At 37.4% G+C, this 26,351-nt stretch overlaps 2 protein-coding genes and 1 pseudogene across 2 annotated transcripts; 2 read left to right on the top strand and 1 right to left on the bottom strand.

Annotated features, from left to right (window-relative positions):
* The first annotated feature begins 1,031 nt into the window (after positions 1 to 1,031).
* LOC149820732 (vesicle-associated protein 3-1-like) lies at positions 1,032 to 7,659 on the top strand. Its single transcript, XM_089983831.1, has 9 exons — positions 1,032 to 1,178; positions 2,237 to 2,359; positions 4,342 to 4,412; positions 4,649 to 4,730; positions 5,054 to 5,169; positions 5,246 to 5,431; positions 6,288 to 6,329; positions 7,094 to 7,171; positions 7,311 to 7,659. The coding sequence occupies exons 2-9, from the start codon at positions 2,311 to 2,313 to the stop codon at positions 7,419 to 7,421; spliced, it is 735 nt and encodes a 244-aa protein (XP_089839957.1). The 5' UTR covers positions 1,032 to 1,178; positions 2,237 to 2,310; the 3' UTR covers positions 7,422 to 7,659.
* Positions 7,660 to 9,641: 1,982 nt separating this feature from the next.
* LOC149820733 (pentatricopeptide repeat-containing protein At2g29760, chloroplastic pseudogene) lies at positions 9,642 to 10,136 on the top strand (annotated as a pseudogene).
* A 4,021-nt stretch (positions 10,137 to 14,157) lies between these two features.
* Positions 14,158 to 25,720, bottom strand: LOC149820734 (N-acetylglucosaminyl transferase component family protein / Gpi1 family protein). Its single transcript, XM_089982449.1, has 10 exons — positions 25,435 to 25,720; positions 22,864 to 23,316; positions 22,615 to 22,773; positions 22,432 to 22,541; positions 22,123 to 22,344; positions 21,528 to 22,022; positions 20,839 to 21,197; positions 20,155 to 20,248; positions 19,894 to 20,059; positions 14,158 to 14,539 (listed from the first exon to the last, which is right to left on the bottom strand). Exons 1-9 carry the CDS (start codon positions 25,615 to 25,617, stop codon positions 19,939 to 19,941), a joined length of 2,196 nt encoding a protein of 731 aa, XP_089838575.1. The 5' UTR covers positions 25,618 to 25,720; the 3' UTR covers positions 14,158 to 14,539; positions 19,894 to 19,938.
* Positions 25,721 to 26,351: the final 631 nt, after the last annotated feature.

Below are 26,351 nucleotides of genomic sequence, written 5' to 3' on the forward strand. Positions count from 1 at the left end.
TAAGTCAGGTGGGGCTTCACTGGGTCTGGTCTGTTGAGAGTTGGGAGTCTTCAATTGGAGTTTAGAATGACAAGAGTTTGTAGCACGGGGCTGATGATTCACATGATTAGGTCAACCCAGCCCAGCAGTGGATCTCTAGTTTTGCTGATTGTACTCTCCAAGTCAACTTAAATTTTTTAAACTCAAATTCATCACTTTAGACACATGTTAATCCCAATAGTTAAGGCTTTGAATGACTGAAGAACGCTGGACCTTGAGGTCTTATTTATGCATCACATTGGACATGATAGGATCCAAAGTCCAACTCATCCAAGTGAGGATCTCCTTGACACTTGGGGTATGTTTGTGAGCCTTGCAATGGGGATGGAAACATGTCCAATGTGATGCCGAGAAATGCCAAATTGCTTGCCGGTGAAAAGTTGGGGCTTTCTAGGGGAAATGAGCACCTATTCGCATTATATATAGTAACCTGCTTGACAGCCACTCATCTTGGCATTTCTCGAGATAGGTGCGGTGTCCATCTCATGAAAAGTTGAGATGGATGGTCATCAGCAGTGGAACAGAATGCTAAGCATGCAGCGCTGCTGCAAAATGGGGATATTTCTGCGGCACACAAATGCCCCCCCTGAATCCCAAGAAACTAAGCATGGAATTCACCTTAGCAAGGAGGCCATTAGCTCAAGCAGAAACCTGCAAACAATATAAATCCAGATCCAAATCAAATCCAACCCATTTAGACCTTGGCAATGATGCCTATCTTGTTTTTGTTTTGGTCCTACACCAGGTGCAACTTGGATTGCTGTGATTAAAAGGCTGACTAGTCATCTCGAAAAAACAACTCATAGTGATAATTACGGTATGATTAAAATAAACAAGGATTTAGAATTCTCTCAATTTTAGTCATGGATCTATTCTTGAGTCTCGGGAAGTTCTAACTTCTAACCAAAAGATTGAGACAAATATCTTTTTTTTAAGAAATAAGGAAAAAGAAAAATACTTGGGATGGTTCAATATTGGTAGGTAATGCTTACTGGTTACTGCTTAGATCAAGTACGGGTGTCCATTACGAGCAGGTGCAGGCACAGTAGAGAGAGAAACTCCTTGATTTCTTTCCTTTTCTATCTTCTTTCTCCTCTAGAGAGAGAAAAAAAGGAAAATTCTTTCTGGGTTCTAGGGAGGTAAACCCCCTCCCGTTTCTCTCTCTATCTCTCTTTGTGGGGTTTTCTTTTTTTGTTGCTTTCTTCAAGTTTGATAGAGTGAACAGAGTTGTGTTCTTCTCCCCTAGATATAGGTTGCACTTTGTATCTGTTCTTGTTTTGGTGGTGATCTGATTTGTTGGTCTTATAGTTCTTTTTTTTTTTACTTTTTTTGGGTTGATATTGAGAAGGAGCTCTGAAGACAATTGGGGTACTTCCCTTTGGTTCTTTATAGGATACATTTTTTTGTTGGGTGTTATGGAATGTAGTGATCTGGTGATGGGTTTCGTTTTCACGAGTACTATAGTTGATCTGATTTTGTGGGTCATCGTTATTTTTGTGTTTTTGATGATCTTGGTGTTGGTGGTGTTGTTCAATTGCGGGGTCTTGTTTCTTTCTTCGGTGAAGAGAAGAAGATCTTCTGTTGTGATTTCAGTTTGTTCTTTGCTGTTGTCTTCTGTTACAGAAGATCCTGGTCTGGGTTCACTTGTTTGGTTTGATTTCGTGAACAGTAGTAGTTTGTCTCAGGTTATCTTTGTTTCTGAATTCCAGTGGTTTTGGTTGACTTGGATTTGGTTCCTGTCTGTACTGGATATGTTGTTTCTGGGGAGCCTCAAAATGGGGTTAAATGAACGAAGTTTGGTTTGTATTGTTGATTTCTGGTTGAATTTCATTGATTTTTCAGTTAAAAGGATCATGACTTTTCGTTCGTAGGTCACTGCCTTTATAACTTTTGAATGATCTAGACTTTTATTGGTTTTCTTTTGTTGCTGCTGGAATTCGATTAATTCAGTCCGAACGAGGACTTACTATGCCTTTTCTGCTATTTGCAAATACGTTTTTGGATTGAGTTTGCTTGATCCTATGTGGTTTTTGTTGTTGGGTTTGGTGAATCAGAGTGCTTCATTTTTAGCTAAGAGGACTAGATTGGATTTTCACATGTTTGGATGCTAGCTTTGACTCGAATACGTTGGATTTCTTGATTAGTTTTCACTGTTATGTTTATTTCTTACTGTTTCCTTTTGATGTTATTGTTGCAGGTCAAGATAATTTCAGTTTGGCATTAGTCGGGTTTTTTTTTCCCGAGTAAGTTGCGGATCTCTTCCTAAGAATCATGACTAGGGAGCTTGTTGAGATTCAACCTACTGAACTCAAATTTACTTGTATGTATTCAATTGTATTTTTCTCAATTGGTTATCATTACTTCCAGTGCAAGTTGATATTACTGTGGCCATGATCCAAAGGGAAAAAATACTTAGATGAAGCTATTTGTTTATTTGTGAATTTCTAATAATTTGGTAGATCTTGCGAGATTTATACTGAAGCATTTTGTGCATTCTAGTGGATTGATACCATTACATTTTACTGAAACTCCAAAGCGGTGGCTTCCACATAGATTGAATTTCCTAGGAGTGGCTACTGTCCAAAGTAGATATTCTTGCTAATGTCAGTTCTTATCTGGTTCACGGGTTATTTTTTTTTAATTTCTGATAATTTGATCAGTGTGCAGAATCATTGCTGACACGTTTCATTAAAGAAATTGGGCTATTATTACACAGGAAGCTTGTATTGTACTTATTTTTGGCAACCAGCCCTTGTGGGTTGTTCCTTTGAAGTGAAATATTGGCCTATCAATGTTCAGAATGAAGCTCAATAGACTGCAGAGTGTTGCTTCTAATTGTTTCTTAGAAACCTTGAACATATTTTGCTCCTGTATGGAGAGATCGTCAATATTCTGCATAGGCAATCTATTGTTGATTTCTTTTAGGCATTTGAACAATTTCATGCTATAGTCATTGATATAAATCATCAAATTACATTGGAAGAACAATGTTTTTTCCATACTTGTGAAGGATTTCCTCTCTTCATGGTCAAACAAGTTTGATCAGATCTTCTCATCTATGGACCAGATAGTTTATTCTTCCAATTTGATGTGAAAAATTTATATCAATCTAATGATAGCATTAAGTGTTACATGTGCGTCATGGTTTGAATTTTGTTATCCCAGTGGGTGGACCTCCTTCGAGTCAAAATAGCTATCCCAACTGTTCAATCAAGGTCTGTTGCAAAGCATAACTTATAGGATGGGATTTTAATATAGATGCGGCAACTGCTCGGAGTAGATGAAGTCTGTGATACGACAACTGATTCAATACAATGTCTAACCCTGTGATACGAGTCATTTTGTAGTTTCAGGTCCTAGTAAAGTATTTCAGATCTGATGGAAATGTTTTGTCAGGCTAAGGTTTGTGGCAACTCCGGTGATGTCTGTCTATTGCTATAATTCTCAAATCTATGTTAGAATTTCTACTTTTTAGCAAATAGATGTTTTGTTCCATCTCAGTTGTTATTTGGAATCATGTTTTGAACTCTTACATAGATCATGGTTACCTGAAGCTTCTTGCTGCATGGGGAAACTCATTTCCCTGGAAGCTCGATTTGGAAGCGGGAAACTCCCCGCTTCTCCGAAAGGAGGAGATGCTTTGGGAAACCCGCTTCCAAAATATGGGAAACTCAATTCCTTTTAGTGGAAAGTCCACTTCCTCTTTGTTTCCCAAATCGATTCCCTTTCATGTTCTTAAAGTTTCCTTCTCGCTTGTCACTTCTCTCTCACATTTTTCATATTAGAAAAATATAATTTTTTTATAATAAGCTTGCATATTGGTTTTATATCGTATATATTTGTGTTCACGTCATTTCTTACTTGTTTCTGCCGGTGCTTCATATTGCTTTCTATGTGTTTCCTTTTATATTTTTCATGCACTTACATAATCGCTTTGTAATCACTTCCCGCTTCCCGCTTCATACTACTTTTTAACGCTCGCTTCCGCTTCACGCATCACTTCTCGTATCCATTTCGTTTACTGGTAACTATGATATAGATTAGCAGGGAAGTAAGAGTTATTTGATTATGCTTCTTCTATTACAACTTTTTTTTTTAAATTGTAGCTCAAATTTAATTCTGTAATGAAGCTATCAGCATACCTTAGGGAGTGTGTTGCTTGTGCATGCATGCACAGTTTCTTGATAGTGTGGTTGTATGTCATTTGCATTGAAGTTTCTTTCTAATTTTGTAGATTAGTTTTTTTGGTTTGATCTGTATATCCATATGTGCTAAAATTTGAAATTCTTTCTTGTTGCATAGTTGAGCTGAAAAAGCAAAGTTCCTGCTCTGTTCAGCTGTTTAACACTTCTGACAAATATGTTGGGTACAAGGTCAGGACTCTAATTATTTGTATGAAATTTCAGTTTTCACTTATAGTGTTGCAAATGTCAAACTTTTGCTCTCAAAATATGAGATTCATGTATTTGTGTCTATTGCCTCACTAGCTTATAACAAAGTAAAATCTCTCTCTCTCTCTCTCTCTCTCTCTCTCTCTCTCTCTCCACATGCATGCACATTGCACACACGCACACACACAAAATGTTCTAACCATAATTTGTCTTGGCAGGTTAAAACTACAAGTCCAAAGAAATATTGTGTGCGTCCAAATATTGGCGTCGTCTCACCACACTCACCATGTGAGATTATAGGTAGGTTTTGCCATTAGAGCATTGGATTGTTGAAAGCTCTGGGATAATAAGCCACTGCCAGCATGTTTTATCTGATGATCCATTTTTCCACCTCACATACCTTGTGATAGATTTGCCTTGTCCCTTTTTGTCTTTCTTGTAAGTGTGTTTTTCAATATTTCTTTATGCACATTGCAACAGTACATGTTCCGTTCTTCAATATGTCAGGATGGTTCTGTGTTCACCATCTTTGGCCTCCCAGTTTTATCCTGTAACGGGCTTCACACTATATAGATGTTTGTGTTGTATGTTGTTTGCGTTAACCTTGGTTTTCAATCTTTTAGTTACAAGGCAAGGTCAGGAAAATGCTCCACCTGATATGCAGTGCAAGGACAAGTTCCTTGTTCAAAGTACAGTTGTCCCACAGGGGACCACCGTCGATCAAATTTCTCCAGAACTGGTGAGTTTTCATAGTCTTTTAAAGCATTCATCTTTTGGTTTCAGATTTGGTGAGTTTTACACCATTATCTTTGCAGTTTGCAAAAGAAAATGACAGAATTATTGAAGAAAAGAAGTTGAAGGTGGTCCTTGTCAGCCCTCCCCAATCTCCAGTCTTGCAACCTATTAATGGTGTAATAAAGCAGGATCCTATTTATGAAGTTTTAAAGCCAAAAGAACTAGTTCATTCTTCTAGTGAAGACAGTCCACCACCATCACAGACTGTAAGATATCCATTTCCTTTCTGTACCTATCATACTTAAAGCATGCATGCTTGGTGTTCTTTTGACCTATAGGCCATACAGAATCACATGACACATTTATGTGTTATGGGATTGTGTAGCGCATGCACAGACCCACAACTTATCCTAGGACTAGAGTTCTTCAATAGAAAACCAAAGGAAAGTACTATGACCTTTTCAAGAATAAAGTTTGGCTGCTAATGAGCCAAGATTGTGCTGTTCAAGCTCGGCTCATACTAGCTCAAGCTCAGGATGGATATCATGATGAGCTGAGCAATGTGTGTGTGTGTGTGTGTGTGTGTGTGTGATTAGGTTGCGACAATGAAAATCGAATCCCATACCAACTATTTGTGAACCATATGCTGTGACCATCTGTGCAATACTATATGACATAAGCAACACACACACATGTGAGAGAGTAACAGTGGATGGGATGTAAGCATTGAATGGGCGGACCCACACCATGCATCCGCCCAAAGGGCCTTTAGTGCAGTCCCGCTAAAGACCCTTTTTGTGCAAATAAAGCGTGCACTGTTGATCGTGCACGCACTTGTCTGACCACTGCATCCACTGTTTGGACGTTCACCAATACTCCCATTATATATATATATATATATATATATATATATATATATATATATATATATATATATATATAATAGAAGGCTCATACACAAGCTACTTTAGCCTTATCATTACTTACGTGTTAGTAAACCTCATACTTTTCCTGGATGAAATGTTTTCATACTTGGAGAATGTCTTCTGCTATACTGGTGGAAATGGATGGTTCTATTAATGCTGATTGGTTCTGAGTAATCGTGCCCTTTTTTCCTGGCAGGTATCAAAGGATGTTGAGGAACTAAAAGCAAAGCTGAATGAGGTCAGCTAATTGAATTTTCTTCTTGCTTTTTGATGGCTTTGTTGAACAAAAATTACTGTCATCATTCATATGAAAACTCTGCAATATATTAATAAAACTATTTAGGTTATGCAAATATCAGGAATGCACAACTAATTACATGGGAAAAAAAGGAGGAAAAAAACTAATTGATAATACTCAATAGGCTGACATTTGAATCTTGCTTAAAGGGAAAAGCCTTTGAATCACCTACTTTCCTTTTTTCTCCCAGTAGTCTTTTCATGTCCTGTTCAAGATGTGTATGGAGCTCAAATTTTAAATGTCAGGGTTTTTCATTTTTGTACAAACTTATATCTTGTCTGGAAACAACCTTTTACGAATACAGTGGTTAGTTTAAACTTTTGGCTTTGCGTGTTCTGAAAGAATGTTTTGTGCAAAATCAAGTGGCTTTATCTGCCAGCCTGGCAAACTTTGAAGTGCTCTCAGCCACTGTCATGGTTATTTTTTCTGCTCATTATTTTGCAGCATGCTGCAAGTTAGAAAAACTTGAAAATAAGGTCTCAAAATCTGTACAAATTGTTTCAAACACCTTGACCCACCATTTATGAAATGTCTTATAAGCTAGAAGAGGGATCTTAGAAGACGAAGGGCAGCATTTCGAAAATACATACAATTCTTCTTCTTTTCCTTCAAATGTCCAACTTGCAGTAATGATTCTTCTTCTTTGACATCTTTAGCTCTGCCATTCAGTTTGGCGTTAATTTGAGTGTGATTGGATCTTTCAGGCTGAGAAAATAATCACAAGCCTAAGAGAAGAAAGAAGTGTGATGATTCAGCAGCACGATGTGTTGCAACAAGAACTTGTAACTTCACTTATCTCCATTTCAAATTGAACCACAATTTTTGCTTACTGATTAGTTTGCTGCTTGCTTTTCTTCCCTTCTTTTTCTCTTTCAGTGGTTCTAACCTTTTATTTGACATGACTTGTTTGTTTTTCTCTAGATGCTAGCCAAGCAGAGAAGAAACAGTCAAGTTCGAGTGGGTTATCCATTTCTGTTTGTTTGCTTTATTGGCTTTCTAGGATTAATGTCTGGATACATGTTATGCCGCTAAGACACTTCCCGTCCAACGTCTTTCTACAACAAAATGAAAATTTGGTAGAGTTTTTGTCTTTAGTTAATATTTAGCATTAGAACAAAGTGCCCTTTCTAGGTAAATACAGGCGGGGCTATAATTCGTCTGTACATATAGATGGTGATTTTTCTGTGTTTTATCTGAGGTTGCTTATGTAAAAATGCAGAACATCTGCAGTTTGAATAATAAGAAATTAGAGGAAGGTTTTGAAGAGCTAGGGTTGGGTTTGTTTTGATATTGTGTTGCTAACTTGCTTCTAAGTATGGCAAAAGCTTCATTTAGATTAAAAAAATGTGAAGGCATGAATGATGTTAGTCTTATATTGTTTTCTCCTGCTGTATCATGTTTGGGCATGAAGTCCTTAAGTTCAAATCTCAGTTTGAAGATTGCCTTGGATAATATGCACTTGTTTAACTTGGCTTAGCACATTTACATGGAGAATATTTTCACCTTGAGAAGCTACTTGGATGATCAGTTGGACCAGCTAAGCCTTCCTTTCTCGTTTGGGTTTCTCTCATATCTTTAGGGGAAATAATGTATTTTGGATTTGCAAACGTGTGAAAACAATTAAGGCTGTTTGGGACTGGATTTGAAAGGGAGATGGGAGGGCTGTTTGGGAGCCCTTACCACCGTGGCTGTTTGGGAGCCATCTCCTCATTCCAACTACATCCTCACTGAGGATGAAGTTAACGACTCCAGTCCCATCACCCGTTTTCATAGCCACTCATCACCCCTCTCATCTAGGCTCCCGAACAGAGCCTAAAGTATGACAGGTTGGGTGGTCGTGTCCTCAACCCGGAGATTTACCTCACAAGGAGGCGGGGCCATTAAGTGACCCGGTTCTTGGTGAGGGTTTTCCTTCTCATAAGAAAAAGGAAATACTATGCATTCTTAGTATGGTGGGAAAAGGTTACATTCTTACTATACATCACAAAAGTACATGCTGCTTCCAAAGCATGAAGTGACAAATTTGGCTCTTGGATATGGGAAACTGTAGGGCTACCTGACGTGATGTCTACACCCAGAGCAACCTTATGGAGGACTCTCTCTTTTTCTATGAGCAACCTTATGGAGGACTCTTTTTTTTTCTATGCCCACCTTGTTCTGCAAGGTGGCTTCTTCCCTGATCACTTCACCTTGCCTTATGTCCTCAAGGCATGTGCTGCCCTTTTGGCTAGTGCCGGGTGAGGGGTTCACGCCTTTGTGGCGAAGAGTGGCCTTGTTTGGTGTTGCCTTTGTGCAGAATTCGTTGGTTGATTTGTTTACTAAATGTGGGGATATGGAATCTGATTTGCGGGTTTTTCGCAGTATCTAAGACCCCCATTCGACATCGTTCAATATTTTGATCGGGGGGTGTTGGTGCTGGGTTGCGGGGATATGGTGAGTGCCCGCAGACTGTTTTATGAAATGCCTAAGAGAGATGTTTCTTGGAACACTATGTTGAGTGGGTTATGTTAGGGCTGGTGACTTGGTGGGGGCATGCTGGGTGTTTGGGGAAATGCCTGAGAGGAATTTGGTGTCTTGGAATGCGATGATTGCTGTATGTGCACAGAATGGAAGGGGTGAGGATGCTTTGATGGTGTTTTCAGAGATGAGATCGAATGTGAAAGGAGATATGGCTACCATGCTGACATTCATGTCTGTTATATCTAACATGTCAAATTCAAACAATGTGGATTGGGCAGTTGATCTTGTTACGGGATCATAATTTGCTAATTCAGTTTCAACTCTAGAGCTGTTCCGAAGGATGCAATTGGAAACTGTTAAACCAGATGCCCTGACCATGGTCAGTGTGCTTTCAACATGTGCTCAGCTGGGTGCACTGGGCTTAGGTGAATGGGTTCATAACTATGTTAAGAGAAATGGGATATATATGGATGTGTACTTGGGGATTGCATTAGTTGGTATGTATGCAAAATGTGGAGACTTGAACGGCAAACGTAGTGCCTTCAATAAGATGCCACAAAAGGACATGGCTACATGTAATGCTATGATAGGATTAGCCATGCATGGCCATGGCAATGAGGCCCTTGAGATCTTCTCAATATGGAGAAAGAAGGGTTCTAGCCAAAGTACATCACTTTTGTTGGGTTATTGAGTGCATGTAGCCATGAGGGCTTGGCGTCTCATGGTTTGAATCTCTTCAACTCCATGAAAACTAGATACAGAATTATGCCTGTTATAGAACATTACGGCTGCATGGTTGATCACTTGGGACGGGTCAGATGTCTCACTGAGGCTCGAGAGTTCATAGAGAAAATGCCAATTGAGCTTGATTCATTCATATGGGCAGCATTGTTAAGTACATGTAGGTTTCACTACAACCTCGAGCTAGCAGAAGAAGAAACAAAACATCTCATTACGTTAAGCCAGCAGCACCATGATGTTTATTACGTCCTCTTGTCTAACATCTATGCTAAGGCTGGCAAGTGGGAGGATGTTGCTAGAGTGAGGGGAAGCATGAGATCACGAGGTGTTCGAAAGACACCCGGTTGCAGCGTAGTTGAAGTAGAAAATTCTGCTTTTGAATTCACAGCTGGAGACAGGTTGTACCCACAATGTGCTGAGATCTATGCAAAGTGGAATGAGTTCACTAAACAGCTGAAGCCAATGGGCTACTCATCTGATACCAGTACTGTCTCAAGGGACATACTAGAGGAGGAAGAAAAAGAACAGGCATTGTATAGACAGTGAGAAGTTGGCAATTTCTTTCGCACGTATCACCACTGAGCCTGGAACACCTATTAGGATAGTGAAGAACCTTAGAATATGTGTTGATTGCCATCAAGCTATTGAGCTCATCTCTGCACTTGTCGGCCGGGAAATAACCGTAAGAGATCAGAACCGGTTCCGCCATTTCAGGAAAGGACAGTGTTCATGTAAAGGCTATTGGTAAGGGTAAATTCAACTGCCTGGAGATAAGTGCAAGGTTTAGGGTTAGGGTGCTTGGGTGACAGTAATATAATGGATGGTGAGCCCAGGAGTCATCCTTGTGGATCTCCAATCTATCTTGATCTGCCTGACCCAATATTGATCTGTGGGAGTTTGAGTTAGCATTTATGGGCGTATTGTGTACAGAGGATATGTGATTCATTTTGAAAGGTATCCATTGATTCCATATTTGGCATATCTTTGATTAATCCGTTCCCATCCCTATTGCCATAGGTGCAGATGCATAAGATATCAAGTATTCACTTTGACCATGATGAGAACATTCACAATATGTGCTGCAAAACTCATAAAGAGTTGCTGCCTCTGGTGTTGAAGAAAATACAGAAGTGGAGAGCTGTCATGAATCTTTCCAGTTAGTGAATTTGGAAGCTGTAAAAAGTTCTTGTAATTGTATTAATCAATCAGCCAAGACATCTCTGATTCCATACTGCAACTAAGCTCCATAAAGTGACGGTTGGTGCACTTCCATTCATTCACAATCAAGAGGAAGCATCACTTTAGGTTCTTAGTTTATACATCACCATGATAAATAAATCATATGTTTCATTAACCTGTACTGATTCAGTTTCTCATTTCAGAAAACTGATTCATAAGTTAACACAATTACATATTTAGAAAAGAACAATACCATATGGATCATGATTTCACTGATAATCAATTAGTTCCAGAGTTCGTGCAATCTTGCTCATAGTGAAATTACTCTATCAACCACCTAAAAAGAGGATGGACACAACTGATCGAGGGGGGAAAAGGAAAAAAAGAAAATGATATTCGTTCAGAGGTTTCCTCAAACAATTGGGATGTTTACCAAACTGCAATATAAGCCTGTACCGATAGTTTTGGACGCCTAAGATGCAAACTTAAAGATGGGTCATCTTTGAGCTAACTCAAATCAACACATGATGGTATTTTCCTTTACATTTGTTTTTATGAAAGCTTTAACTTTTCTCAAAAAAGAAAAAGAGGTTGGAGTTAGCATTCAAAGACACCTGAAGCTATGGTCAACGCCTTTGATAAGAGAAAATGGGTGGCACAAATTAAAAAAAGCAAACCTCCCATCTGCGTGGAGTCAATATGCCAAGAGATGAGCCCTCCTTGTGGGACGGGCCTAACATCTCACTTTCTTTCTCGCTTATACTTATACTACAGTCGATTGCACCTGCAATCCAGTTGGGATCTCATGATACAAGTTCTGATTTAATCTATTCTAACCTCATAGATGTATTCAGCATACTTGATTTAGTAGGAATCAGCCCTTAAATCGTGTTTTTTGACTAAAAAAATATGTTTTTAGGAGTTGGAAAAGATCGATGCTTTCATCAACATATCATTAACCTTTTTTTGTCATAATGCAAAGTTTCTTTTAACATCATTTTTTTTCACCTCAAACTTAATATTCATCACTCATGAAGCCATATCTGATCTTTCTTACAACCAATAACATTGATACAACTTGCGATTTTTGTAGCCCGTGCCCAATATTATACTAAGTTAGATATGATATTGATATGCTTAGAGAAAACAAAGAAGAAAATAACCACAAGACGAGAATTTTATGTGATTCAAAAATTGCTTACATCCACGAGGATAGTATCGATAGTCTTTATTAATATAATCAATTACTGATACAAGAGAGAACAAGTAACATCACAAACGAGAACAACCACACTAATCGTTCGACCCACCAAAAGGATCGATGTGTGCATCCCAAACCTTCCTTTATCACAAAAAGTTGATATCCTATCTCTCACACTTATCTCAAAATCCAAAAGAAGCCCCAAACATCGGTGAACCACCCAAGAGAGCAAAACCACCAACTTTCAGCACCAAAAGAGATATACCTTCTTTTTTCTCTCTCTCAAGCCAAGAAGTATCTCTCCACCTTTACAAAAGAGGTTACATTCGCTATTTATAATTTCCAAAAGTAAAGTCCTTATCCATCAAAGAATCTCATATGGTTTATATTTCTCATCCCAAAAGAAACTTCTTTATGTGGCAAGGTGAGTCTTGGTCCACTGAAGACTCATTCAAACCACAATCAACAAAATGATGATTATGATTGATCACGACTACAGATAAGAGGAAGTCTTCTAAACAAATGGAGAGAGAGAGATTATAAACAAGATAATAGGCAAGTTGTAGTTATGAACCCCTATCAGCAAAAATATCTGGCCAAAAAAATTGCTTACAAAAAACACTCTAAACTTGACATCTAACAAAACCATACATAATGGACTATAGTTTAAAAACTCGTTGGGTCAACCCAATGACTCGATTGACTCGGCCCGAATCACCCAATCACTGGGTCAAAAACAAGTGCAAACTCATTTTGTAAAATACTCGGCCGAGTCACCGAGTTGACCTGGTCGAGTCATGAACGAGTCAGCCGAGTCATGCATATATATACATGTATAATATAATTTATATATAATTACATAAATTATATAAAATATAATATAAATATTATGTATATTATATATAAAAATATGGTTATACATATATTAATACATGTATACATTAAAAATATTATAAAAATATCATACAATGCATATTATATATAATATATTGATAAAATGCTATAAAATATACATAGTATATACATATATTTATATATTTTATATAAAATATAAAGTTAACATGACCCAACGGAGTCACCGAGATGGGTTACTCAAGGACGAGCCGAGTGATAAGTCAACGAGTTTTAAAACCATGTAATGGATAAATGTTGTTAAAATCAGTGGGAATCAACCAATTAAGATCAAATCGGTCCAAGGCTGATTCAATTCAATTTTGTAAATTTTTAAGGGGGTTTATATATATATATATATATATATATATATATATATATATATATATATATATATATATATATATATATATATTTTTTTTTTCCATGACACTTGTTGTTTGATGCTAAAAAAAGATCGATTTGATCTGATTCTGTGGTTTTTTTAAAGAAACCGATTCACCTAGTCAATCGATTTTAACAACATTGTAATAGACATACGTTCTTGAGGCCTCTCTAACACCAATTGCAGCAGCAGCTGCTTTGTGATTTTTTATTTCAAGAAGAAATGCAACATCAATCTTCTGATTGTGCACCCATTCCTCCCCAAACCCCTAAACCCTGATCAGATTTAATACCGAACCTGCATCCGATCAGCTAATCACATTTCATATGTAAGGGTGTCCGTCCCATTCAGGTTTGGTTCAGATTTGGATGTAAAATGCAGGTAGAAATTGGATGCTACCTGATCAGATGATAAAAATATTAAATCTGGATCTCAGTAGCTCATCAGGTACGGTTCACATGTAAGAGTTTATCCATGGATTTGGGTTCCATTCAGATTCGAAATTGCATTTGGATGAAAAAAAACTACATATTAAATCAGGCATAACCTGCTTTACTGAATCTGACTAAACATATTCAGATTCGGTTTCGATATGTGACCAACATCCCTATCAGGAAGAGCTGTGGCTGCTATTCGCAAGGTGCAGACAAGTAGTTGAGGTTTTATGTTGATCCTTAACATGTAAATTTGAATTTTTTAACATGTAATTGAAGAAAAACAGGGGTCGAATGAGATTGCTGGATGGTAAGATCGCACTATCCCATGAGGTCTAAGGTTCAAATCCCACAGGGTTATTTCCCAGTTTGCCTAGCAAAAAAAAAAGGAAAAAGGAAAACAAAGCAACTGCAGCAACTACCTTCCCAATTCCTGAAAGGCCTTCTCAACATATGCACTGGGACCAAACATGAAAATGAAAAGGAACACAAATGAATAAATTTCTTTAGACACTCAGTAATCAGTGGAAGTGATCATACAAATTTCAGTCAACTCCTGCTAACCTTTCAGTGCATAGGAGATTAACTTCATTTCTTGCTAAAATCGGTGAAGCCTGTGTATATCACCAAATTCTCTTTCCCCAAGTGCAATTCTTACATTTCACAGATAAACAAAGAATTAATGAAGTACACTTGAACATTTTGGATGATGAAGACCTGAATGTCAAGAGGCATAGACACCCTTGATTATCTAAAAACAAATGATAACACTACTCCCATACTCTAACATCCATATACACATGGTACAAGTGATGGATGTATTAACATTCAAGCCTGATAACACGAAAAAATGGAGCGCCTGCACAAAATGGAAATAACAGCTCAAATTTTTTAAAGAGACATGTTCTTATATATATGGGTTAAGATTTGCTCATGTCGACATTACCTACAAACGAGTTTTCTTTTTCTGTTTTTTTTGTTTTTCACGAAACTAACCTTACAGATGTGATCTACAAGTTTAGGTTAGTGGAAGTTGACTCTTAGATCTGTCCGATTACAATGTGTAGGCATGATTTTATGATCCTTGAAAAACCAACGACATACAATGTGTGATATTTTCTCAGCTCATAAAATCATGTTTTTTCATCAAAAACACATGACCCAAAAGCCGGTTACTAGCATTTGGACCATGCTGAATCCATGCATGAGGTCGGATTAGGTCAATATGACCTTCACATATGATTTCCAGCTCATTCGGACTGTCAGGTCGACATTAGCAAATGTTAAACCTGTGTGTGTGTGTGTGTGTGTGTGTGTGTGTGTGTGTGTGTGTGTGTGTGTGTGTGTGTGTGTGTGAGTGTGCGTGTGCGTAATGCTACACTTCTCAAGGAGCACCTAAAACGACCAATTAGAAACCATGGCTGTAGGCTGAATTGTTCCAATCAGACCAAATAGTGAGTTCAGCATAGATCATTTGATAGGAATCATACTTTGGATCATGTTTTTTGGATGTGAAAAAAAAAGATTTTTTCATGAAATCTTGGCACATTATGGGCCATTGATTTAAGATCTTAAAAAACATACATGTTCATCACAAAAAAATTGATCCAAAACTTGTTTTCTACTAAGAAATGTAAGTAGATCATATATGTAGGTTTTGATCAACAAAGAAAAATTAATAGTTTCTAATAATTGGTATAGTTGCTCCCGGAGCACCTTATTATATATATGGGAAAAATATTGGCTACTCTTTCCGTTTCTTGACCAAATCTGGACCCCATGGATGCGTTCAGCATGGCCAAATAATAGGAACTGACCCTTGGATCATATTTTTCAGAAGTAAAAATATGCTTTATTCAGGGTTGAAAATTTGGTACATGATAGCCACATTGATTTTTTAACAGCCAAAAATTATCACATACATTGGAAAGGCTTGATCTAAGGCCCAGTTTCTACTAAACCAAACATGTATAAACATCTGGAGGGTCAAACGTGCAAAAAAACAAAAACAGAGTTTTTCACTAGTGGTTTGGATTTGGAACCCATAAGGTTAGCAAACATTATTCCATATATATATATATATATATATATATATATATATATATATATATATATAGAGAGAGAGAGAGAGAGAGAGAGAGAGAGATGGTCCATCCCTTGTCCTCCCTTTCAAAATCTTCATGTTAAATATGTTTTTTCGCAATTCTAACAATATGGATGTGACCTTCATGGTTGAAAACATATGAATAGTCTCTTGGATCAAACTTTTTTGATGTGTATGTAGGATTTTACAAGGTTCCAAAAATTAACAGTTCTGAAATTTTTTATATTATAAAATCTTACCTACACATCAAACAACATAGATCCAAGTGTCCGTTCATATGTTTTCAACCAAGAATATCACATCCATATGGTCAGATTTGCCAAAAAACATGTTTAACATACATTTTGAAGGGGTGGACCATCCTCCTTCTCATATATATATATATATATATATATATATATATATATATATCATTCAAGTTAATTTCTTGGAGAGGGTTTTCCTCGAAGCTATTTTCAAAAGGCGAAAAATATCAAAAAAAATCTTGGAAGCTTAAAAAATTGAAAAAATATAAGTAATAGAAAGCAAGAATAAGTTTTCTATTATTTTTCTCACAATAATATAAAGAAAAATGTTTTAGAAGTTTTTAAAATACAAAAGAAACACAAAAATAGAAAAACTAATGTAAAACCCACCCTGGATGAGTCAGGTGGGTTCGAACCCCAGCCAAGCCTGGCCAGGTTGGGGAGATAACGATGAAAAATAAACAAACATGAATTTTTGAAAAAAAAATGGGAAAGACAGTTTCCCCAAATCCATTCCCCCCCATGATTTGGGTGGGGTGAGGTCACGATGAGCCGCTCTACCCCACCCAGAGAGAGAGAGAGAGAGAGAGGTTGACGGGGCGGATAATGAGAGAGAGAGAGGGTAAGTCAGAGCACAATCAATGGGAGGAGCCGCCACCAATAGGTAACAGACCCTCCCCCTGTTTTCTTTCTTTCTTCCTGTTTTTTTTAGAGGAGGTCGGCATCCATGGGTGCTGGTGGGTTTGAGGAGAGGAAGCTGGAAGCCACTGACTGTTGGCGTCGTTAGAGAGAGAGAGAGAGAGAGAGAGAGAGAGAGAGAGAGTCAGCAACCTCTGATGAGAGGGAGAAGGAGTCATGTCCTTTCCTCCTTAACCACTGTTCCTGTTGAGTCGAAAGACCGACTCGGTCTAGGTGCAGCCCAGACCGAGTCGACTCTGTCGGGACTCAAATGGGTGGGTCTGGGTGAGACAAACCGAACCAGTTCAGGAAAAAAAATGTCTCGGTTGGCAGCCAACCGACTCAGTCTGGACTGAACTAGACCAAGTCGATCTAATCGAACCGGCCTGGATGTAAACCTAGACCGGGTTGGGTCTGACTGATACTGACTCGGTCTGAGTCCAACCAGACCCAGTCTGGTCAATGTAAAAGAAAAAGAGAGTCGAGATGGATTGAGCCTGCCTCAGTTTTCTTGTTTTGGGTATAGATTGAACTGGACTAGACTGGGTCTAGGTCCAGTTCGATCCAGTGGATCTGGACAGGTCCAGGTTAAACCAGACACAGACAAAACTGGGTTTGGATCTAATCTGTAACCAGACGGAACAATTCTGGATCTAGATGAGAACTGGGTCTAGATCCTGTTTGTAACTGGATGGATCAGTCTTGGATCCAGATCAGAATCGGGTCTGCATCAAGATTAAAATTGGACCTAGATCCAGATTGTGATTAGGTTGATCAGTTCCAAATCCCAACTGGAACTGAACTTAATCCAATCAAGACTGTTCTTAATTGAAACAAAACTGGACCGACCCAGTTTATTCCGAATTGAAACAATTTGGGTCCAGTCAAGTTACACAAAATTAGATATGGATTCGCATCACTTGTGAGTAGATCCGATATGAAATTTAGAGAAGTCTAGATGGGTCAAAACCCAAACCCAGTTGGGTCCAGACTATGTTTAGCAAACCCAGTGTTCTAAACTTAGACTAAGCTTAGTCTGACCTGGGGTAAGTTAGGTCAAATCGTAATGAGTTGAAATGACCAAATTACCCTTATATGTATGACTTGATATCAAGTTAGTAAAACAAGCATAACTTTGCACTCCGAATTCAGAATTGAGTGAGGTTTGATGTGTTTGGTTTGTACCGCAAAGAGAAAACTGCCTGTACTATGGTTTTGAACAAACCAGAGCACACAAATCGAGGTTTGACATGCTACCTTGGGAGGGGTATTTTGATAATTTTGATAAATTATAAAGAATAAAGAATGTATGTTATTAATATGAACATACTTGTGTGATGATCAGATTCTATTATTAGAGCTACGTGAGACTCAATTGCGGACTATAGTGCAATGTTTGCATTTGGGGTAAGGAAAAATTATAAGCATTTTAGTTAATAATACACTGTATGCTGACATATTTGTGAATTAGACTACATGAAATCATGTTTACTTAAGATTATAGTTGTATTCTAATGAGTTTGCAATCATATAATAGAAGTGTACCTTTCTTGAGATTATAGAATGAATGCATGTGAATTAGCATTAATGCAATAAATGATTTCATGTATTTGTGATTCTTCAGCATGCATTGCAATATTTTAAATGAAATGCATACTTGAGTTTATGAAGAACTTAAAAATACATTCATGAGAAGACAGTCATTGAAATGAGATTGAGTCATATACTAGTTACAAAAACACTATTGTGACTTGAAATACTTTATCATGCTAAAACCTCATAAATTATCGGAGGGTGACAGGTGAAAATGACTACCTGATGGTCGTCTGTGTGAGAGTTGCCATTGTCAGGGCCCTCAAGATTTATAGATTCATAGACACTACATCTCTGCATGCTTAGAAAATTGGTGAACCTTAGAACTATAGGATTGTCCTTGAGAATACTTGATTGAGAATGTCCATTGAGAACACTTGTCGAGAGACGGTGAGTATGAACTCAAGTGAGAGTTCATGTGAATGCATGAGATGCATATTATATATGTCCTAGGTAATTTTAGGGTTTCACCGAGAGAATTGAGACTCTAGAGTTAGAATAAGATGTAGTATAAACCATGAAACCTTAGAATAGGTATAGCTCTAGTTATAGACTTGTCGGTCCGCTATCAGGGGTCCTACACTGCAGTGGACAGAGACACAGATATTGGTTCATAGTCTGGCAACACCGTATAATTAGGGTATTCTACACGGGTTCCTACGCCCACAGTAGGCTATTACCGATACAACCAAAGTAGACAGCGGTTAGCATTGAGAAAATGCTAGCTTGTGAGAATTGATTAAGAAAATTAAAAAGCACAAACTAAAATAAAACTAGGGGCTTAGAGCCCATTATAGTTATAAATCTGAGTTGTTTTGCTTGTAATTTATTTCTTACTGAGTTGTAGATTCACCCCCTTTTTTATTATTACAAGTGTAGATTTCAGGTGACTTTGTAAGACAGGTCTTGGTGTTAGGACGTTGTCAGCTTTCTTCAAGACGTAGGTGGCCTGTCTGCCGGCAAAGTAGTTTTTTATTTCTTCTTTTATTTAGTGAACTTGAGAGGCAATGCCTCATTTGGATGATGTAGCCTTTATGGCTTAAGTGAGATTTATTTATTTGAATTTAATTGATAACAGTTTATTTAGACAAAAAAATTCAGCACCATGTTTATGTTTGCTATTTTGGTATTTTCCTTTGGGAAGTAATACCCATGAACCCAAACTCCATAGGTCCTGAATCGGGGTGTTACAAGTAAACTTAAAATATATTAAAATAAGATTTAAAAAATATTGTGATATTTTCATTTTAGTGATATGTTGAAAATATCATAAGATTTTTTTGATATTATTGGCTACCTTAAAATACTAGAATTTCTCGCAGTATTTTCAAAATATCACTGACATCGGTGACTATGATATATATATATATATATATATATATATATATATATATATATATATATATGTATGTGTGTGTGTGTGTGTGTGCATAACTGCCAATTTTATGAGATTATGCAACATCATACACCATGGATAAATGAACACTACTTGAAGCCTTCAGCCAGAGCGGAAAACCATATAAAAAATCATATATGGCATGCAGTTGCAATCTTCTCACTATATGTTAGATGGAAATGAGAAACCAGAATAACCTGTTTGATTGGTGACCTCGTTAATGGTAAACAAAGAATGAGAAATTAGCTTTCGTATCCCCAAAGTGAAAGCACCGAGGAGTGAGCAAGCAACCAAAGCTGTTTAGAGTCGATTGACATCCATGGCATTGTAGATGGCATACCAGTATTTATAGAAGATGGAATTCTGTAACATATAAAACTTCAATAAGAAACATTATAGGCACAATATGAAACTTTGAAAGAATACAGCTCAATCATACAAAATAAAACCAAGCCTACCTCCTGCCACTAAGAAGATCATAAACAGAGGAAACACCGAAAGGAAAAGAAACCCCATAAAAAATCCTTTGGTAGTGTGGACTGATAATTTCACCTGTTGCATAAGAAAGAAAACCAGTCAGTCCAACTTCAGCACCATGAGAAACAAAGAGAAAACACTTGAAATAAAGGATCCAAAACTGACAGAGGACACTAGAACAAAAGAATTTGCAATCAAAACCTTAAAATTCTCATGACATGTTAGCAACAACAGAAAGAAAACTGCACCTACATGGGCAGTTTTCAGAAGCATGATGCTGTTGGATACTAGGAAAAAGCATGAGAATCTAAAATTCTAAGTGCTTGCTTTCTTAATGATTAACTTTCATAATAATAATTGAGACATGACAACCACTGGGCAGTTTTTTAAACTTTACAAAGTTATAGTTTCTAGGCCTCACTTGTAGACTTATAATCATTCCCATTAATTTGAAAAGGATTTTCAACAGGTTTTCAAGCAGTTTCTTAATTACTAGATGCCATCCTGAAATATCAGGAACTATTGATCTCTGACAAAGATTAGTAAAACTGCCTGTAAAATCAAGGATCCAAAACAATTTTGGGTTAAAAGAAGGCGGCAAACTCATTAATAAGATTGACATATGCAACAAAAACACCACAGAGTAACTCCAGTGTAAGACTCACCCAAGCCAGCAGATTTAATATTTAGAACTGAAACAACCATTGCCGGTTTATCCTGAATTTGCTGGTTTTTGAAGCCTGACAATATTGTGAACCATACTCCAGAAGGAAATCTTCTTGGTTGAAGAATCCAAAAGAAAATTTCAGCATATGGAGTTGCATGTAGGATTGAGATTGAGACCTCAATAAATATACAAATAAAAGTAATGGTTGAATTCAGGATTGTGAAGAAAATGTAGAAAACTGAAGTTGTTGGGAGAAGAAGAAGGAGAGGTGTAAACAGAAGAGATCCAACAACATGTTGCTCCACACTATAGTCATAGCTATCCAATCTTTGTCGAAGAGGATTCCACTTTCGGCCCCTGCAAGAGCAATAATAAGTCAAATTATTATGCAACATTTATGCTGTGAAATGCGAGTTGGCAAGGCAAGTCATCAAATAATAATGATTCTAGGACACATTGATTAGGAACATTCCGTAGAAGCAGAACCAACCCCACCACCCTTGAGCTACTCTTGGGCAGAAAACAAAATGTGAATGAAGAAGAAAAGTAGAAAAACTAGGGATACAAGAATACTCCTTTCGGAGGAAGCATTTATAAACTGAATGCTTCCAAAGATGCTAATTCAGACAAAACCAAAGGTTCACAAGTAACTTCTAATTATAGACCCAACATAAAAATGAAGTTTACCTGAAAATGCGCCATAAAGATGCCAAAGCTTGAAGTTGTTGAGCATACAAAAGTGATAATAACCAATTTAGTGTGGACAAATGGGATGTCACAACAAATATCATGTCCAGACACAGGGCAGATGCTACTGTTATACCAAAAAACATAGCTGAGATTGAAAGTCCTATAGTAAAATATCTAAGAAGAGGCCACATAAGAAACCAAAAGGTAGACCAGACTTGAATAACATTCAGCGAGATCACTCCAAGCATTTCAGCCAGCTCAGTATTAAGTTTGAAACCAGCAGGGACACCCATAAGCCAAACACAACCTGAACGGAGTAGATTATTTGTAACATTGTGAACCAGCAGCGAATACCATGTACAAACAGCATCAGCATGAGTGAGCAAAGACAGACCGGCAATGTTTCCTAGAATAATGTCAACAGCAATACTCAACCACATAGAATGCCTGTGTGCTGCAGCTCTATGTGCGTATTCTATGCATGCTTGGCATCTGCATAATATACAATGGTAGAAGACATTGGTCTTCAAGGATTCCCTTGCAAGAAAAGAACATGAGAAACCATGAAAAATAAAGGAGTTTGCTATATAACCTGAAACCACTACCTCGAAGGTAGATAGGCCAATATAGAAGCTGACAACTACGGATATGAATGTTTTTCCATGTATTCTTAAATAGTTTGCTCAGCATCATGCACAACGGTGATAACGGCCAGTAATTCAGGACCTTATGGAAAAACTGGAGAAGAACATAAAGGAAAGCTGATGTTGATGCTGCACAGATAGCTACAATTTGCCAAAAAGAGGCTGACAACCTACAATGTCAAAGTATATGGATAAAATAGTTCCAAGCTCTTAATCAAATAACAAACAATTTTTGGCACAAATAGAAAATAACTTACATGTTGATAAGGTGGGCAAGTTTTGATCTATTCATATTCATGGGCGTCATGCATATACAAAAGATGGAATTTGCAGCTGAGGTATTATTGAGTGCCAACATGACTACATCCTGCAATTTAAGTAAGAACATGAAGCAATTGGAAACACTATTACATGAGCGTATATTCACTAGAAGCACTAACCAACTTAGGAGATGAATTCTTTTGTTCAAGCTTGTGAACCCACTTAGGCTTCTTAACAATGGATAGAAAGCTTGTTTGAGTCTTGACATGCGCAGAAGAACACCATAATTTCACTGAATAATGGTGGAAACCGTAAAGTGGTTGCTCATAAATGATCACCTGCAATCATTTCAAATGCTGAAGAGGATTATTCAAGATAACTTATGTTTCTAAAGAAAAGTATTGGTAACAAATTCTCAACTTACATACGTGAAAATCACACATAAACAACAGCCCATTCCTATGCATATGATGAAGCTGAGGCACCCACTTGAGCTTCTTAGTAGAGAACCCATGGTTATCATGAAATAGCTGAACCCAATAATTTTTTCTAATAGAATTCTGTAAGCAACAGTCTAAGTACGCTTCCATGACATGGCGATGACAATCACAGCTATTTCCAAAACTTGCATTCTCTGATAGTCTTTGAGTAGTTTCTGGACAGGCCCCCTCCTCATTCATAGTCCTTGTGGGATCATCCTGTGCAACTCTGGCACTTCCATGTTTCTGATTTGAATTTACAGACAGGAGACAATTGTTCTGAATCGCAGTAATCTTTTTCATAATACTACTACTATCAGCGGCACAATGCCCCAAAACAGAAAATTTTGCATGCCCTTGGAGTAAAAGGGTTGTCGCACAATTTACAGAATTAAGATTCTCCTGATCATCGAAACAAACACAATTAACCAATTTCCCAAACTGGGAAAACAATCACATTCATTAGATTGCCAAACATGAAATGTTGAAGTGATCAACCCTTTAAATCACATAACTTTTCGTCATAGTATCAAAGTTATTTCTCTATTACACAAGTACCAAATTGAAATATAACCAAACCTACCACCATAGCAGTAGAGTTTAATACTAGATTCTTATATAATGTCAGATAGCAAGATTTATGTGATAGAGAGAAATTAACATATACCGTATCAATTCCTAGTGGTTACCATGTGTGTCCTAAAAACTAAGCAGCAGCTTTATTCTTATATTGCATTCTTGATATGAAAAAAGTACAATAAATATTCAATATCCTTATTATCACTGGTGAATGTTGACTTCCAGAGTTCATGTACGAGTTGTACCTACAAATACCAAACACAGATACCTCCATATCCATCAATGGTTCCATAGCTCAAATGGCCAAAGCTCACCCTTTAATCACACCTTTAGAACATATTACATCCATAAAATTATCACCGCAACTAGATCAATTGGCAACTCTGTTCAGAGTCACTATTTGAAAATTGTACTTTCGTAATTCATGAAAAGACCAACAAACCTACAGGTTATGACAGGCTCACAATCAAATATGTTGTTATGCCCAGATTAGGCATTCAACTTTGCTCATTAAAAGGGAATTTCATATATGACCCTCATAGCAAAAGATATTTACAGTCACTTGATATGCAACTAACATCCCCACTGACCAGAAAGCAAGCTAAACAAAGAAGAAACTTATCCCGTTTTTGAACAATTAGGATTCAATATAATAAGTACTAAAGCTGCAAACTTTTTGACTTAGGTTAAGCTGATTAAGTCACATAAATATAGACATCCCCTTCTTAAAAGATTCTTCTCCGCTGTCATCCATATCTTTCACATTTTTACGTAATTAACTATATAAGCCACAGCCTCCAACAAAGACTAATATGCCCTATGCACTGCAATGTATGCCTTCCAACTACAATTGCATATGGCAGCATAATCTTGTTTCCACCTTACTGAGTAAACTCCAGAGTTTCAATTTTGAAAGACACCACAGAATAAACTTCCATATAACCAAGGAAACACATGAGCTGAAAACTAAACCATCTATACAAAATACCAAAAACAACATACAAGAAAAAACTAGATAATCATATCTTATCCAGATCTTTTATGAAAAAATGTCTTTCTAATAATTATCTTCATTTTGCACAATAATCTGAAAGGTCCATTGATCTAACTCACATCTTTTCAAGTGATTTTGCACTTTTATGATGAGTTAAAAACTTTGCAGCCAAAAGAATTGGTTGAATATTGCAAAATGTGCATGTATTTTAGGGACATTTTAGCATTTTTTTCCATTTAGAATGGAGTATGATTGAGCTAAATTAAGAAGTCAAAATTCTCTCCCTTGAAGAAAGTGGGCTTCCCCATCCTTATTTGCTTACCAAAACTATAGATATTGGCTCTCTTTACCATCCATCTATAAGCTGTTATTTGCACCATCGCATAGGGTTATGACTGCTGATCAAATTGAGCTAAACTAGAACCCTAGAACTTCAGATTCATCAAGTATAAGCATAGGAATACTGATGCCAAAAAATTGAAAAATAAGGGAAGGTAAAAATGGAAAGAAATGGCCATAAAACAAGTAGCACTACTGCAATGGCTTCAAGCTTCGTACACCCAAAGAAAAATGAAAGAGACCTGAAAACAGAAAACGCGAATCAACGTCGATAATTAGGCGATCTAAAAAGGGATTCCAGACCTTGATATGTAACAAATCTAAGCATAAAAAAACTAAAAAAATGCCCAATTGAAATCAAACAAGAAAAGAATGAAGAGACTAACGGAACAAAGCATATAGGGAGTCAAACTTATCAATGCTACATGATGGCATAACAAGTTGAACTCAACGAGTTCGTTTCAAGTGATCCATTTGAACAATACCAAATTAAGAATCCGATGTGAAATCGAGATGGGTACCTAAGTTTTGGGATTTTATCAGATTTGGAAGATAACAAAAAAAGATAAGAATCTCGCTTTTTTTTTCCCACCCCCTCCTTTGATTACCTCAAGTTGGGATGGAGAAAATTGGTGCAGGGAGGCTGTGGTGGCGACGACTACGTCGATCGAATCGTTGTGGTCAGAGGAGGCGGAAAGGAACCACCCAAAGAGGAGGAAATCCGAGTCTGGAGGAGGCCGAGATGTGAGGTAGCTGGGCCACCATAACCTACATTGTCCGCCTCTCTTCATCTCTTCCCCTCACTCTAAACTTGCTCCTCCCCAATAATCATCAAAGAAAACACCTCTCTCTCTCTCTCTCTCTCTCTCTCTCTCTGGGCAACACCACATCGGAGAACTCAATTCTAGAGCCCTATCATCGTTTTCCGGCGCGCGAGTGTGTGTGCACACACGTGCTTTAGTATGAGAGAGGGAGATCTTCAAATTTCTATTAAACGATCCAAACGTAAGAAAAATTAAATTCTCGGTATGTTTTTCTGTTTTTTAAGTGCATCCAAACTCTGTATTTACTCAAAATTTAAAAAACTTTTTTTGATATCTACTCCGCCACGCCTTGCCCGTTTGGACCGGGGATGGAGGACATGAAACAATGATGGAGGCAGGGATGAAGGTTAAAATCAAAACCCGTGCCCAGATGGAGGTAGGCAGGGGCGTAGCTAGGAGGGGGTGGGTGGATAGTCTTGGGTTCGGCGGCCCCCAAATTTTTTTTTTTGAAATAAAATAAAAAATAGCTACAATTGTTATTAAAAATCTATTTCATATGGACAAATCAAACTATTTGCTTCAGTCAGGGCTGGGCTATAAAAATAGATAAAAATCTATTTCATATGGAATCAGGGTTAGGACTGGGCTTTTAATTTTTTTTATATATTTTTTGCAGGACTGGGCTACAGCCCAGTTCTGCCCCCCCCCAGCTCCGCCTATGGAGGTAGGGCCGAGGGGAAATGGAGACAAGGATGGAGGTT

The sequence above is a fragment of the Nuphar pumila genome, chromosome 12, assembly GCF_984573655.1.
Source record: "Nuphar pumila chromosome 12, dmNupPumi1.hap1.1, whole genome shotgun sequence".
NCBI lineage: Eukaryota > Viridiplantae > Streptophyta > Magnoliopsida > Nymphaeales > Nymphaeaceae > Nuphar > Nuphar pumila.

Excerpts from the sequence above, each read along its gene's own strand:
- LOC149820732 (XM_089983831.1), top strand. The coding sequence starts at position 2,311 with ATGACTAGGGAGCTTGTTGAGATTCAACCTACTGAACTCAAATTTACT. Across the intron at positions 5,432-6,287 it reads GTCCACCACCATCACAGACT|GTATCAAAGGATGTTGAGGA; the intron begins GTAAGATATCCA and ends TTTTCCTGGCAG. Across the intron at positions 7,172-7,310 it reads ATGTGTTGCAACAAGAACTT|ATGCTAGCCAAGCAGAGAAG; the intron begins GTAACTTCACTT and ends GTTTTTCTCTAG.
- LOC149820734 (XM_089982449.1), bottom strand. The coding sequence starts at position 25,617 with ATGAAGAGAGGCGGACAATGTAGGTTATGGTGGCCCAGCTACCTCACA. Across the intron at positions 22,023-22,122 it reads CTTCGAGGTAGTGGTTTCAG|ATGCCAAGCATGCATAGAAT; the intron begins GTTATATAGCAA and ends TATATTATGCAG. Across the intron at positions 21,198-21,527 it reads TCTTTATGGCGCATTTTCAG|GGGCCGAAAGTGGAATCCTC; the intron begins GTAAACTTCATT and ends TTGCTCTTGCAG.